General features: G+C 54.9%; 1 protein-coding gene across 1 annotated transcript; it reads left to right on the top strand.

The window, feature by feature from the left end:
- Positions 1-902: 902 nt before the first annotated feature.
- NFKBIE (NFKB inhibitor epsilon) lies at positions 903-13739 on the top strand. The gene is made up of 6 exons (XM_008495579.2): positions 903-1237; positions 11322-11424; positions 11908-12139; positions 12300-12388; positions 12695-12943; positions 13261-13739. The coding sequence occupies exons 1-6, from the start codon at positions 918-920 to the stop codon at positions 13324-13326; spliced, it is 1059 nt and encodes a 352-aa protein (XP_008493801.2). The 5' UTR covers positions 903-917; the 3' UTR covers positions 13327-13739.
- The last annotated feature ends 1644 nt before the right edge of the window (positions 13740-15383 follow it).

Here is a 15383-nt window from a genome sequence, read left to right as displayed (position 1 = left end):
TCCAGAGCTATCTAGGTTAATTTCTGAGGAAAGCCAACTGCTTGGGTCACTGAAAAGTAACTAATGTAGTCTACACAGATAAACAAAGAACACAACTGGATAGTTTTGATGTTGGAAGCATAGCACTGAAATGCAGCCTGGTCAGTCATTCACGAGCCTTTGTTTGCATTTGTATTTTCAGCTTTGATCTCTGTGTCCCGTCTACTCTCGTGTGAGCCACAGCAACCTCTTTGGGCTTTGGGCTTTTTATTTGCAGCACAGAAAGGTGGTGGGACGCAGATAGACTGAGTGACTTATATAGTCACCTGAAGCAACCACGTGGCCTTCTGCTTTGCCTGTACAGCCAGGACAGAGAAGGTGTCTCAGTGGGTGAAACGGGTTAAACAGTGGTAAAGCAACTCCAGTTCCCACCTGTCTGTCTCTGACACCAGTAACTGACATCCACCATATCGTTTCCCACAGAAGCTGCGGCTTCAGTCAGCACCTGCACACGCAAAAGCATACTCACCCACACACCACCTGGTGTGACATGGCCCCTCTCCCACCCCTGGCAAACCTGCCTGCTATTTCAAGAACCCCAACAAACAGGGCAGAGGAGGGGGCAGGTCAGGACACACCGGCACGTCCCATTCGACCTGGGGAACCCACCTCCCCTGCTCACACCAGGCTGCCGGCCCGCAGCTGTCTCCACGGGTGCGCGTCCTCCCTCCTACTGCTCCTGCAAGGGGCCCGGTTTTGGGCGGCGGAGGGGGAATCCCGAGCAGGCGGGGCCGGGTGCGGCTGACTCAGTGCGGGCAGGAGGAGGAGCCGTGGAGCCTCATTCCCCGTGCCGGCGGCTCGCTGGCTTTCCGGCCATGAGCCCCCCGGCGCCGGGGCTGGGGTCGGGGCCGGGGCGAGCGGGCGGTGGGCGCTGAGCGATGTCGCGGGCGGCGGGCGGCGAGTGCCGCAAAGAGGCGGTGGGCTGGGAGGGCGAGGAGGGGCAGTGCGACTCGGGCATCGAGTCGTTGCGATCGCTGCCGGGAGGCAGGGACACCCCCGCCGCCGCCGTCGAGGTTCCCCCCGCCGAGGAGCGGCTGGACTCCAGCTACAGCTCCGGCCCCCTTCCCGAGGCTCTGCCCGCGCTGCCGGCCGCCGGCAGCACCGAGGAGCCGCCGCCGCCGCCGCCGCCACCGCCCCCCGAGGGGCTCAGCCGGCAGCAGCTGAAGGCCCTCGCCTACCTTTCGGAGGACGGAGACACGTGAGTGAACCCGGACCCTACCCCCTGCCCTCCCGCCCCCTCTCCTCGGAGCGGTTTGCCAACACCGGACCCCCTCAAGCCCTGCGCTTGGCCTCTGGTGTCCAGCAGCCGGTGCCCGGAGATAAGCCAGGCTTTTATCAGCAGTAGTCCTCAGCCCTCTCCCGAGGAGCACCCGTTCAGCCGGACTATGAAGGGCTCCCTCCTTCTGCTGTGCGTGGATGCTTGGCACCCTGACGTGGGTTTGAGTGGGTAACCAGTGGGGCATCCATGCCAGGTCCAGCAGAGTGAACCAGGAGGGGCATCCCAGGCAGTGTGGTGCACGATCTACGAACCCACAGTAGGAAGCCAACTTCCACTTGTGGGGCTGGTAGCAATGAGAAAGTGGTGTGGGAACAAATCAAACCCCCCCGCTGTCTCTTAACCAGAGTGCAACATTTCCTCCTCAATGGGGGAGGCTTAAGGCGTGAGACAGAATACAAGCAAGACCCACAAGGAAATTGGCTATGCAGGATAAGACCTTGAGAAGGCTGTGTCAGGGCCACAGACATTGCTCAGCCGAGCAACCCAAGAACTTTGTTCTCAGGTAGAAATGGCCTTGCTTTGCCAACCCACCTGCACAGCCCCAGTTTTCAGCACAGCTGTGACACATGCTCCACTACGGGGCTGTTGCCCTGAGCTTCTTTGATGGAGATGAGTATTTCTTTTAATGAAGGGGAGAGGTGTTCCCACATCCATAATGCCCTCTCAAGGCTGAAGGTATCAATGGAGGTATTTGGTTTGGCTTCTGGTAACTGCCTTCAGCTAATCACATCCCTTTCCTGTCTACATTCCCCCAGTAGAAGGTTTTCATCATAAGCACATACAGCACAAGTGAAGCATGCTTACAGCTAGGAAGGGCAAAGCTCTGCCCCAGTCCCAGTTCTCAAGTTCAATACAGAGTAATGCTGCAAGAGGAAGAGAAACTAAGTGGCACCAACAGAAGCAAGCATGTCTTCAGTAGTGGGAGCAGTGAGGAGGCTCTGTCCTTTCTTGGCAGAGCACAACTGGTGCTGAGGCTGAAGATGAGCTGGGAGCCAGCCTGTGTTTGTTTACTTCCTGGTGAGGAAGGAGCCTGTGCATCTGTTAATTAGTTCATTAATGTTCATTGTGGGATCTGCTCCAAAGACTGGCTGGAAGTCTTGAAGCAAGCAAGGCTAGACTAAGCCCACCCTCCCATGCTCCACAGTGGGGCACCTGGGTTGTGCTTTCTAGTCCTGTCCTATCTACAGCCTGTCTCTTGGGCTCTTTGGAATGGAGGTGCTTCACCACCTTTCCCAGCTGTAATGCTAGACACGTGATGCCCACTGAGAGAGACAGGGGTCTTTTAAGCAAAGCTGTGGAAGTAAGTGATGACCCCCTGGGCCATCCCATCAACATGTGCCCAGGGCTCCCTGCTTGCTGTTCTTCAGTGAGCCCAGTAGATTCATCTTCCTGGAGATGCTTTTACTGCTTGGGGCTGTTTTGTTAGGTGTCTGAGGCCTTTGCTTGTCAGACTTGCTCGGCCAGAGCCTAACGCAAGCATCTAATTAACTAGGGAAACATGGTGGTGCCTTGGTTACTGTAGGCAGGAGAGGCTCTCGGAGAGCTCTCCAAACAGTTGCAGTTGCTCTCCTGTTTTCTCTCACTCCCAGTGCAGTTCAGAACAGGAAATCTGTAAAGAAAAAGGGAGGGAGCAAAAAGTCTGCCAGCACTGTAGCTCGTACACTATGGGCTGGCCATATCTGTGTAGGGAGCTGGCCTTCCTGGGATCTGCTCCCAGCGCTGGGAAAAAATGCTGTTCTTGTGGTTGGAGTGGTGAGGCTGTGGATTTCTGTCTCTGCTATTCCTGTCTTTCCTCCCGACCCTGCGGCAGAGGTAGGTGGCATTTATATTTAGAAATGCTGAACATCCTCCATTCCGGTCGGCGCAAACGGGGACTGCGAGTGCTCAGCAGCTCATTGAACTGCCACCGGTTTTGTATGCAAAAACAAGTCAGGGCTTATAGTAATGCCAGAGTCTAAGGAGAAATTGCTCATCTGGATCAGATGGTCACAGGATGCATCCCTTTCATCCAGCCAGACAAACCCATTGACTTCTTTTCATCTCTGCCAGCGGCACATTTCCTTGTGTTCCTTGCTTGAACTTCTGCCATAAAACAGCTCCAGACCAAGAATTAAAATCTTGCTATCAATATATTTCAGAAGGCTTGGGCTGTCCTGTAATTCAGATGACTTACTGAGGCAGTACAGCGACAACTTACTGTCCTGTAATTGTTATTCTGAAAATACAAAAAGTTCAGGGGTTTTGGCTGAGTAGTTCCTGTTTCCCCAGCTGGCCTGGCTGGTATAGAGTGGAGAGAAGCACTGAGCTCACACAAAGAGATCTGACGAAAGTCTTGGCTGGCTGGCTGTATTTTCCTTGGGCTCACCCACCTGTGCCTCCTCGAGGTGTGCCTGGGAGGGAGCTGTGTTTGTCAGCCTGATGCTTGTGGGGGAAGTGTAGGAGGTAGAGGCTGAGATGAGGAGCATGAGCTTGGGTGGTTGGAGCATCAGCAGGGTCTGTTTTGGATATTTTCATGCCCGCCTCTGCAAAAGACAAGCATTAGCCCAGGCAGAATGAAGCAATGAGGCTAAAACTGGCTCTCCGCATGATCAAAATTAGAATGGGTCCAGCATCTGGAGGAAGGAAATTAGCCAACAGGGTAGATTTGTGTGTGTGATGGCCAGGGAACTGTGTGGGTGCCATCTTCCTAGAATCATCTACAAAAGCCTCAACTCCCCCCATTGCCACTTTTGGTCCTTCAGCTTCAAGGAAGTCAGGAAGCTGGGCTACAGCACATCAGTCCTCAAGAGAAAGAAGCAGAGTTGGGCATGGTAGGAGAGGTCAAGGATGAGGAACAGGCAGAAGATGGCGGGTGCGCTTAGGGCAGTGATATGAATCCTGCTTATTCTGCAACAGAGTAGAGGGCAGGCCCTGGGCACTCAAGCTCTGTCTCCTCCAAGCACCCATCTTTTCCTTGTGAACCAAGCGGTCTCCTCCAAGCATCTGTCTTGTAACCCAGCTCCCTTTCTCCTGAATTGAGTCCTGATGGGACTGCTCTGCATGGAAGCTGCAGACAGTTCATTGCTGAACTGGACAGCCTCCAGACAAGCTCAACCTTTATTAAGATTCACCAGGGAAACTCCCTGCTTTCTGGCCTCCCCACACAGATGCACGAATCCAGTGTCCTGGAACTGCATCCTTCGAGGTGGGATGGGGTGTGATGGGACTGCCTGCTGCATTATAGCACAAGGGAAAACCTTGGGCTCATGAAAGCTTTTGCCAGTTCTGCAGAGACAGAGTTGATTCATCAAGTGTCAGAACTTAGGCTGGGTTTTCTCTCTCTCAGACTATATGTTCTCTCTTGGATTTTATATTCTGTCTTAAAAACAGATTTCCCTTTCTGCCCATGCTGGTCCTTGAGGAACGCACCAGTTTATGTCATCAGTACCTGATGCCGTGGTGATGGGCTCCTTGAGCAGCTGGGCAGAGCACGCAGGTTTGCTCTGGGCCCTCTGGCCATGCTGTGCCGTGAAGGGCTGGGGTCTGCGCTTTGACAGGAGGGTGGTTGTCTTCTGAACAGAGACTGTATGCAAAGCAGCGTGGCTCCTGCATCAGGATGAAAGTTGGGGGTCCCCCAGCTCAATCACGGTAGAGAGATTTCAGCCTCCTGATGGAAAATGGGGCTGAGTAGTTTTGGTTGGGTGCGTGTTTCAAGGAGGGGGGGAGCAGAGGAAGCTTGACTTCCTCCTTCCACCAGAGACAAGTGCTGCCCCATCTGCTGGTAAGAAATCACGTGCCTGTGACTTGTGGGCTGAGATGCTTTAACTAGGACAGTAAATGGAGTAAAACGGGGGTCTCGTGGGACCTCTTCTCCGCGTGATGGTAGTGAAGGACCTTCCCTGCTGAGCCCTTGCCTGCCTGAGTAGGCATTGAGCATGAAGGCTCATCTCTCAGGGTCAAGAGCCACTTCTAACCGTCCACCAGCATGTGCCAGCTGTAACCCTCCCATCTCGTGTAGCCCTGTGCTAGAAATCTTCCTCATGCAGGGGAATAGAGGCTGCTCCCATTCAGGCTGCATGCTCTGGTGTGGCTGCTTGCTGGGTGCTTGCCCTGCTGAACAGGGGTGTTGTTGAACCCCCTGTACTCCTGGATCCCTGTGCACCTGGGAGAACTCTCAGTGTGTGACAGCGAAGGGAAACCACCATGGAAGAAGAAAAAAGAAGCAGAGGGCTGGAGAGACAGTTTTAGGAGAAGAGAGTGCCTCTGGTTGCTGGTTGGGCTAGGAGTCCTTGTACTCAGCTGGGCTGGGCTGCTGCTGGCTGCCCAGCAGTGAGGTGGCCATAGTTAATGCAAAGCAGGGATGCTCTTGCTTTTACTGGAGAGACTTTGGAAAGTTCCTCGCTCAATTGCCAGGGGAGCTTGAGTTCCTCCTGGGTTGTTCCCGTAGTACACAACTGTTGTGGGGCAGAGATAAAAATGAGTCCTAATGTGCGGCTGTCTGGAGGAGGAAGGGAACCTGATATGTCCAGCTCCCTGAGCCTGGACTCTCAGTTTTTCTTCTGTGCATGCTCAGATGTTTGGTGAGCAAAGGAGGGTTTGGTGACACTCCAAGCAAGGGCAGGCAGCTCTGCATAGGTTCCTTTCAGATGCTTCAGGAGTTGCAGGTTGCCCCAGGGGTCACACATGTACAGAGGCAGGCCTCTGAGGTGGTGCAGGCAAGAAGATATGTTTTTCCCCTGTTTGGATGACTTCAGCCTCTCCTGGAGGAAATTTCTTCAGACTTTCCGCCTGTATAGGTTTGCCTTGGAGCTGAGGAAATGCACAGGGAACTTCATCACAGCAAAAAAAAAAAGGAAAGAGTTGCTGGAAATTTCCATGTCCTGGGCTGCATAAGCCTGCTGCCAGGCTGTAACAGATAGTTGAGGTGAGCAGAGTTTCAGGTCCTTATACTCTACAGGCAGGCTTGGCCACCCTGGGAAAGGGTTGAGCTCGGCTAAATTAAGAAAGAAAGTTTTGATTTTTGTTGTTTTATTTTTTTAATGCAATGTGGATGAAAGAGAAGTCAGATGCAGCTTTTGTAGGAAGAGAAGGTGTGGGTTTCTTGAGCTGTGAGAGTGGTTACTGAGCACCTCTGGGGGAGCAGCGTGGGATGTTCTCTGAATCCCAGAGATGGGAAGCCCCTATGACTGGGGTGGATGAAGGGTTGAAGACATCCTAGATCCATGTATTGTGTCTCATTAAAAGAAAATGGGGCACTGAAGCAGTGAGGATATGTGTGCTGGGCTGTAAATGATTGTCAGGGTGTGTTGTACTGACTCTGGCAAAGTCCAGGCACTGTCCTCTTGCAAGAGGCTGTTCTGACCTCAAGATATCTCTGTGAGTACAGAAACTGTAGAATGTATTTTTCTCCTAGTGAGCAAGAATGGTAATTTGCTCTGTTTGAAAGCAAGTGGCCACAGCCAATAGACCTTTAAGGATGCTTGCTGCTTTTATTGTAATTGTTCATCTTGCTTCTTGGCCCATGTCTGTGAAGCCAGCTCCAGACGCCTGCTTTCTGGTCTGGCTCATCCCTGCAGTAATGGTAGCACAGGACAGACCCTTGTTTTACAGGGGCCAGTCCGTGTGCATCTGACATTAGTGTTTCTGCAATGCAGGACCTACCAGCTGCTCAGAAACAGAACAAAATGCTCAACTGTGTGGGTGCAGATCTAGAGGATGTAAGGCCAGAGATGCAGTACATGGGCTATCAGGGGCGCCTTCATCTCCCCTTCTCTTCCTCCCCCAGTCCTCGTGCAGTGCCTCCCCTGCTAGTCACCTACCAGCACACGCACCAGACCCAGGGCAAAGCACCACAGGAAAAGTGGAGGCTGCCTCTCCTACTCACCCATTGCTTCACATCCTTCCCTTCAGACCCAGGAGCAGCAGGCTGTGAAGCATCTGCTACCCAAGCTGGGGTTAAGGGGGATGAACCCAATGGCTGAAAGGGCTTTGCCCAGGGAAATGGAGAAGAAACCTGCAGAACAGGATATCCAGAGCAGGAGGGGTGTGGGGATGAGCATACAGCTGGCTGGGATCTGCTGCTCCTATGGAGCTGTCAGAGGGCAGCTGGCACAATTTTATGGAGCCAAGTAGCATCACAGTGGTATGTGGGGAGGAAGGGAACTGAGCCAGGCTAGTGGAGGAGGCTGAGCCTGCTGGCAGAGGTTCATGCTGATGGCTGAGGAAGTGGTTACCAGTGCAGGTTACAGGGCTGAAACAGGAGACCAGGGTAAGCATGGAATTCCCCTCCTGTTTTCCTCCTCTCTTGGTCTCCTCTCTGTTCCTGCTGGGGCCATTTCCTCCCCTGAGTAAGTTTCTCTTGTGGAAATTGTTTGTGTGATTTCCTCCTGTTCCACTCAGCCAAAATAAGAAGCCAGGAGCAAACTGTGTATGCCACAGACACCTTATCAAGAGAGAGAGAAAAAATTGTTAAAACAGATTGCTCTGAATGCTGGATCTCTTGTCCTAGGTGCTTCTGGAGTGAGATGGTGAAGAAAGAGGCTGCTTTGAGGACATGGCATCTTGCTGCACAGATGGGGGAATCTACATGGTGACGGTGTTTTCCAGAGGGAGGGAAGAGGATAGCTAGGGAACTGGTGAGACTTCATCAGTTCTGCTTGTGTTAGAGCTGGGTGTCAACTTACTCTTACTCCTTGCCTCCAGTTGTCGGCATCCTCAGACATGAACAGTTTTCCTACCAGGCACTTGAGGTCACTTTAAAAGCCTGGGAGATGAACAGCATTGTGTAAATGTGTGTTCTTCTGTGCCTAAAATAGTAACATCTTGGGCATGGCAGTTCAGACCTGGGGATATCCCCAGAGATGGCCCTGACCCTTCTGCTCCAGGATTGTTATCTCTGGTGATAGGTAGATCACCTTGTGCCTGGGATGCCCTGTGCCCATGGGAACTTTGTGCTGAGCAAGTGGAGAAGCTGAGACCAAGCCCAGTGTCTGTCCTACTAAGTGGGTAAAGTTTACCCTACCCACAGCTTCTCCATCCCTTGCCCTTTCTAAAAGTTCTTGCAGAGCATCCACTCCTGTGGCTGTAGGCAGGAGCGTGGGAAGGGAGGGAGGGAGCAGGGTAAGTGGGGAAAGGCAGAGGAGCTGCCACTGTCTCAAACATGTGAGTGCCGTGGCAGAGAGAGAGGTGTGCTGGTAGCCTTGGCTGGAAGAGAGTGGAGATTGGCACAATGCCTGTGTCTCAAGTCTCCTGGGCATAGGAGGTTTCCTGGGTTATGAAGAGACAATCCTGATTCCTGGCTGGCATCACTGCCCCTGGCACAGGGTGCCTGGGTGCATGTATGCTCTTGGTGGGCTCATCCCATCTTGGTGGCCTTGCTGTAATTCCCCCGAGTAGCTCGTGGTTCTCTCAGCTGCTTCGGGAAGCTGAGGGATGACAATGAGGAAAGGGGGAAACAAATGCAGAAATGAAAGCACAGAAGGTGGCTGTGCTTGAGTGGAGAAGGAGGAGGGAGGGGAGGAAGGGAAAAGCAATCCTTTAGAGCCAGCATGTCTCAGCTTCTAGGTGAAATCCTGAGCTCTGGCCAGCTGTGGATGGTCACCCCCATCGCTTCCATGGCATAGATGCCCAAACTTGTTTGACATCAGCTGAGCCCCAAGTGGCTCCATCATCTTGTTGAGCTGCAAAGCAACACAAGGCAGGAAGAGCAAGGTGCTAGTGGCAGCGGGGGGCTGACTGGGGTTTCCACCCCCTCCCAGTGGCTGCCTCACTTGTCCCCATGTGACAGCATGGCATGGCGTGGGTCATGCAGAGGGGCCAGGGGAATTCCTGGGAACACTGGAGCTGGCTGGAGTGTGACACAACGCCAGACACTGGCTCTCTCCCTCGGGAGCCCAGCGTGGCTCTGAAAAGTGAAAGCAGCAGAGTTTTAAAGTTCAAGTCAAATTGCCTTGGAAAGTCCCCTTTCAGAGCACTCTTATCTTTGCCATACCTGAAGAAGGCAGATCCCACAGCCTCCTCCCACGCGTGGTGCCTGGGAGCAGGTTTGGAGAAACAGGGGCTGTCCCTGTAAGAAAGCAAAGGACGCCTCGGTGCAGGTGCCACCATGGGTATGGGGGGGCCTGATGCAAAACCCAGCAGGGAAACTCCCTGCACACATCATGCCTAGGCTGGGGCCAGTGAAAGCTTGCTGAGGGGAGAGATATTATATTCTTGCAGCTGGTCCCTCAGCTCTGCCCCTCACTCCTGTCTCCTGCTACCCTGGCCTTAGCCCTGTAGCTGTGCCTCTGCCCCATGAGGTTGTCCAGACCCTGCTTGTGCTGCTGCTTGTCCCCAGCTCACACCCTATCCCCTGCCCTGAGGAGCAGAGGCAGCAAGGGGGCACCTCATGGCAGTGTGGAGACAAATGTGGGTGGCTTCTCTTTCCATCGGGGAACTCCCTGATGCTGTGTGACCCGGGGCTTCCCCGGCGACAAAGCCTCTCCTGTCATGCACAGCATGTCCCTTGATGGCAGGGCAAAGAGGAACCAGCCTTGTTTTGCTGCCAAAGATGGAGCTTAGCTTAAGGTGCCTGAGGTCTACAGTGCTGGCTCAACCCTCCTGAGAGGAGGTAGGTAGAGGACAATTTGGCCTTAGTACACTCATGTCCTCCCTGCAGCTGTTGAGAAGGCAGCTCCAGTCCCACTTCTTTGCTGTGAGATTTTAGGGCCATGTCTTGCCTTCTCCCTGCAGAAAGATGTTGCCGGTCCCCTACACTGCAGGGAGCATCCCAAAGCTGGGCTTCTATTGAGTGGGATACCTTGCCAAGGCTGGCACAGCTCTCACCCCTCTGTCTCCCAGCCCTACCCACCTCTGACAAGCAGCATGGGCAGCAGGAGCCTGCTTATAGCCTGGGCTTCACTCAGAGCTGAGCCTTATGAGAGATAAAGCTACCCAGGGACCCCAGTGCAGAGGTGAGGAGGTGGCAGGAGGCTCTGTTCATGATGGCCATGCTCTGCCTGTTTCCTGCTCCTCACTGTTGCCCTCTCCCTGCTGCTGCCTTCTTGCTGCCCCCATGTCTGGGGCTGGCCAGGGGGCTGGTCCCTCTACACAGGGGCAACCAGGAATGCAGCAGGTCAGCAAAGGGGACTGGAAATTCCCTCACAGCTCTGCCTCTGTCACACTCTTGCTTCAATTCTGACTGTGTAGGGGCCAGTGTCAGATCCAGCTGGAAATAAAACCTGTCCTTGGGCTGGGGAACTCTGGTTTGCCCAGCCACCCCATGACCATAGGGACCACAGTCATCAGGATGTGAGGTCTCTGATGGCCACCAAGTTCTGACAGCCACACAGCTGGTGTCCCCCTGTGCCAGCGGGCTGCGTGCCAGCCCTGCCACAGCAGTGCCGAAGGGAAGGATGTCTGGGAGAGAAGAGGAAATCGGTGCGGGCTGGCAGGTTGCCTGGCATGAGGACTGTGCCACACAGGTGATCTTAGACCAGCGTTGGGCTCCTGTCCAGATCTGTCTGTCTGCCTGCCTTTGCGGAAGGGAAAGCAGAAGTGTGGTGCACAACCAGCACTGGGGAACTGGAATTCCCCAGGCGGCTGCCAGAGCCCAAACCTCACACCACAGCTGCCAAACTTGGCCCTTGGGCTCTGAGAAATGCATCCCAGGCTCTTCAGACATGCCCAAATTGGTGGCCTGGCTTTGGGCAGTGCTGAATCGAAGTCCCACACGTGCTGTGATGTCCAAGAGAGGATCCTGAGATGCTTAGCAGGGGCAGGAGAGTTGGTTCTCCATGAGGATCAGAGTGAAGGACTGCCCTGGAGGAGCCTCAGGCCATGTTCCTGCTTTGCCCTGCTGCTGAGTTGCTTTGGGGAGAGGGCCAGATATAGGAGCTCTGAGCTAGTGGGAAGGGAAAGAGACTGGGGAAGGCAGGGAGGTTATTTATTCCTCCATGCAGCAGTGGAGTATCTCTGCTTCTCAGCATTACACTTGGAACTCACTTTTTTTGTTTCTTCCCCATAATTCCCTTTATCCCCTCTGTAGGTTGGTTCACTTGGCCATTATCCACTGTGTCCCAGCTGTGGCACTTTGCTGTATCGCTCAGCTGCCCAAGGAGGTGCTGGAGATCCAAAATGATCTTTTTCAGGTATGTGGATGTGATAAGCAGAAGGGAGGAAGGCAGGTGTTGCAGGCTGCTCCCTGGATAGATCCCCAATCCTTCTGCCTTTTTCCCAGGACCCCCAACCTGCTTCCTCCAGAGCATGGTGAAGGTCTCATATGAGCAGCCTGTTTTCAGGGAGGGGAAGAAGAGTGTGGGTTGTACCCTGAGAGAGGTGTGAAACCAGCACCACAGAGTGAATGCGTCCTTCATGAGGCCCCAGGATGTCACAACAGCCTGGGCAGGTGGACCAGGCATGGCTTGAATGTGACAGGATAAATAACCCAGGAAAATTATGAGATCACTGGTGATCCTTGAGCTGAGGTGCAGGGGAGCAGCAAGCTTGTTTGCAGCCCTGGATGTCAACCATGCTTAACCCTGGGACAGGGACATGCTTCTTCAAGGCAGCCACATTTGGTGTCCTGTGGCTGGTGTCCCTTTCTCTAATTTCTGTCCCCACCTCCTCTCTAGACCCCGCTCCACCTTGCCGTGTATCTGGAGCAACCCAGCGTGATCCAAGCACTGATGCACAAGGGAGTGAACCTTGGGCTGCAGGACCGCAATGGCAACACACCCCTGCACCTGGCCTGCCAGCAGCAGTGCCTGCAGTGTGCCCAGCAGCTGCTGCAGGGCACTGCCCCACAGGAGGGCACGGACCAGCCCCACCAGCAGCACCAAGATCTGCAGCTCCAGAACTGGCAAGGTGAGACCTGAGACCTGCCCAGTGCACAGCTGGTAACCAGGTTGGGGCAGAGACCATGTGTTGAGTGTGCAGGGATCTGGGAGCACAGCAGGGCAGGCACAGGGACAAGGTCAGGTGGCCCAGGCTGACAGTGACTCTCTCTTCTGCCTCCCCACCCCAGGCTTGGCTTGTCTGCACATCAGCACTTTGAAGGGGAACATCCCAATGATGTCTCTGCTGCTGAAGAGCGGCGCCAACATTGATGTTCAGGTAAGGCTGGGGACATGGTAAGACATTCAGGTGAGTTTGGGCACGGCGTGTGGCTCCCTTAGGCACTCCCTCCAGCCTTGAGGCAGGCACTGCAGGGCAGTAATAGGACTGCCGTGGGGCTTGGAAGCACTGAATTTTGAGGGAGAAGAGAGAAAAGATCTTTGCAGGGCTGTTGGGTGTTATGAGTGCAGTCACAGTGTGGACTGCCCCCTTTGCACCCTGTCAAGGGGGTGCGGGTGGGTGCTGTGGGGGGGGGTCTATCCAAGGGGATCCCACACCCATATCCTTGTGATCTTTGGGCTGCAGGAGGGTACAAGTGGGAAGACCCCATTGCACCTGGCTGTGGAGTGCCACAACCGCAGGGCGGTCCAGTTCCTGCTGCACAATGGGGCGTACGTGGATGCCCAGATGTACAACGGGTGCACCCCACTCCACCTGGCTGTGGGTCGCAAGGATGCTGCCATCGCCACCATCCTCTCACACTCTGGGGCTGACACCCTGCTGAGGAACATGGAGAATGAGACAGCTCAGGACCTGGCTGATGGCAATGATGACGTGAGTCTGCGAGGGGGGGAAGCCTGTGGCTCTGCCAGTGTATCAGGGGTTGCAGGAGTCAGACAATTTGAGGGAGCTTCTGCTCCTAGGAGGAATTTCTAGCCATGCCCATCCTCCCCCATAGGATGCAGGGATTGGCTCTGGGAGCGTGTGGGCACATGTTGTTTTGAGCCTAGGGAAAGCTCAGCCAGGGTTTCTTGGTGTGTCCTTGGGAAGGTGGGAGGCTACAGGCATGGGAGGTGCCAGCAGGTGCCTACCCCAGCCCCATGGAGACATGATCCAGGATCCTTACACACCCACACCCTCTCCCTTTGCAGCTCCTTGCCTTGCTGCCCTTCGATGACCTGAAGATCTCGGGGAAGCCTCTTGTGTGCTCTGAATGAGCAGCTGGATCCCCTTTGGCCCATTGGGCTGCCTCCTTGTGCCGTGCTGCTGCCCGCTTGGACCTTGCCTGCCTGCAGTTCAGTGGGAGCAGAGTGACTTTGAGAGACTTCTCCCCCCTCTCCTCTTTGGAAAAGTTTTGTTGGCCTCAGGCTGCCTTCCCAGAGGGAAGAAGGTGTCAGTATGAGCACTACACAGAGGAGGCTTTTCTTGTAGTATTTCTGCCCAGGAGCAAGACTGAACTTCCCCACCCTGCCCTGGTTCTGCCTTGTGAGAGTCTCCAGCTTACAGAGGAGCAGGAAAGGACTTCTTTACAGACTGTATGGTAAATGGATCATCCTCTGGCACCCCCAAACACCATCAGTATACATGTGGGGTGAGGAGAGTTAACACTCTAATAAACATTTGTTCTTGCTGCGGGCACTTGAAGTCTCATGTGATCTAACCCACCCCATTCCCCTGAAGCAACAGGAGGCTGAGCATTACCCCAGGGATCTGAGGGCTGTGGGAGCTTCCCCAGCCCACCAGCTCCCTTGGGTCCTTTGCATGGCAGAAGGTGAGTGGGAGCATAGGGACTCCCCACTTTCAGAGCCTTTCCAGTACTCACGGCCAAGGCTGAGGGATCCCAGCGTGGTGCTCCATTCCTGTGCCATCCTGCTGAGTGCCTGGCATCACAGCTGAAGAATGAACATAGGAGGTGCCAGAAGACCAGGTTGTGGATCCTTGTTTCTGCTGTCATGCGTGGCATCTGCTGCCTTACTGGGCTACACTTTTCTTGTTAGCAGAGGATTGAAAGATGCTGCCCCATCTTCTGGCTCTGAAGGCTTTAAAATACTTAGGGCATGAGCCTTCCCTGGGTTTAGATTCCCACAGGCCTAAAGCAGAGGAGGTGGATGGGTTATCTCCACATACCTCCACATCCCTTGTTCAGCTTACCACCTTCCTTGCCCCCCTCTCCAAGCCAGAGGAGCACATGAGATGCATTAGGAAAGCAGCAGCTGAAGGTGCTGCAAGAACGGAGATACCCAAGTGTGCCTGACCCCACCTCAGCCAGGGAAATTCCCCACTTGCTGCCTTAGAGCAGCTGTTGTTGTTTGAGTCAAATCCCAGACAGTGCAATACCCAAGCTGCTCTGCAATGAGCCGTTGTCTTCCTCCTCCCTTTTTGGAAAGACAGCAAGGGAATGCTGCCAGGACGGCATCATGGGCTTCCCCTCAGACCTTTGGAGCTTGCCTGGTCTTTTCAGCAGCCCTGGCCTGGATGGCTCGGTTTCCAGCCAGCACCTGCTAGGAGTGGGACACAGTGGGACTGCTCTGGTGCCACCCTAACAGGGGACATCCCCAACAGGGACACCCCTGGGGTGCCCAGAGTGAGAGTGATGGGTGCTGCGGGGCAGAGCAGTGTGGTGAGGCCAGGGTGCAGAGGGGGAGGAGGGAAGGCAGAAGCAAGTGATCCGCATTGTTTAGAAGGAATTTTGTGGGGGTTTTTTGTTCTTTTTTTGTTTGTTTTTCTCAGTTGTTGTTGTCGTTTTTTGCTTTTTTTTTAAAGATGTCTTGCAAAATGTTACTGGATGGCCACCTGGTGGATGCAGCCCGCTCTGCAGCCTTGCCCGGGGCTAGCATGGGGGCACGGGGCTGCTGGGCCGGGGCTGAGGGTCCCATGCTGCCTCGCAGCCCCGTGGCAGCGCCCGCTGCTGGCAGCGGCCCTGGTGGGTGCCGGGGGGAGGGCCGGGATCCCCGGGGCAGCTCCGGGGGCCGGCCAGGGATGGGGTTTGAGGGTTTCTGAGCTGCAAGGGAGCTTTTTCCCCACGTCAGGGCCGGCCGGAGCTGAGCGGCAAGGCGGGGTTCAGCGCGCCCGGGATGGGGGAGGGCCGGGCCCGGCTCTCAGGCGTGGAAACCTCTCTCGTGCTCATCTTAGAACAGGGGCTTCTCGGGCCGGTGACTTCCCCTCCCCGAATCAGTGTGTTCCGCTCTGGCGCACGGGGGAAGTGATGCTGGCCCCTTGGCGCGGTGGGCAGGAGGCGGGCACGGCCTGGCACCCCGGCGGCTCCCGGCTCCCC

Source organism: Calypte anna, chromosome 3, assembly GCF_003957555.1.
Source record: "Calypte anna isolate BGI_N300 chromosome 3, bCalAnn1_v1.p, whole genome shotgun sequence".
Lineage (NCBI taxonomy): Eukaryota > Metazoa > Chordata > Aves > Apodiformes > Trochilidae > Calypte > Calypte anna.
Note: the sequence above shows the minus strand (reverse complement) of the source record. Positions and strands in the feature narration are given on the sequence as shown.

Coding starts and splice junctions, on each gene's coding strand:
- NFKBIE (XM_008495579.2), top strand. CDS start 918: ATGTCGCGGGCGGCGGGCGGCGAGTGCCGCAAAGAGGCGGTGGGCTGG. Junction 1,238..11,321: donor CTTTCGGAGGACGGAGACAC/GTGAGTGAACCC, acceptor TCCCCTCTGTAG/GTTGGTTCACTTGGCCATTA. Junction 11,425..11,907: donor TCCAAAATGATCTTTTTCAG/GTATGTGGATGT, acceptor CCTCCTCTCTAG/ACCCCGCTCCACCTTGCCGT.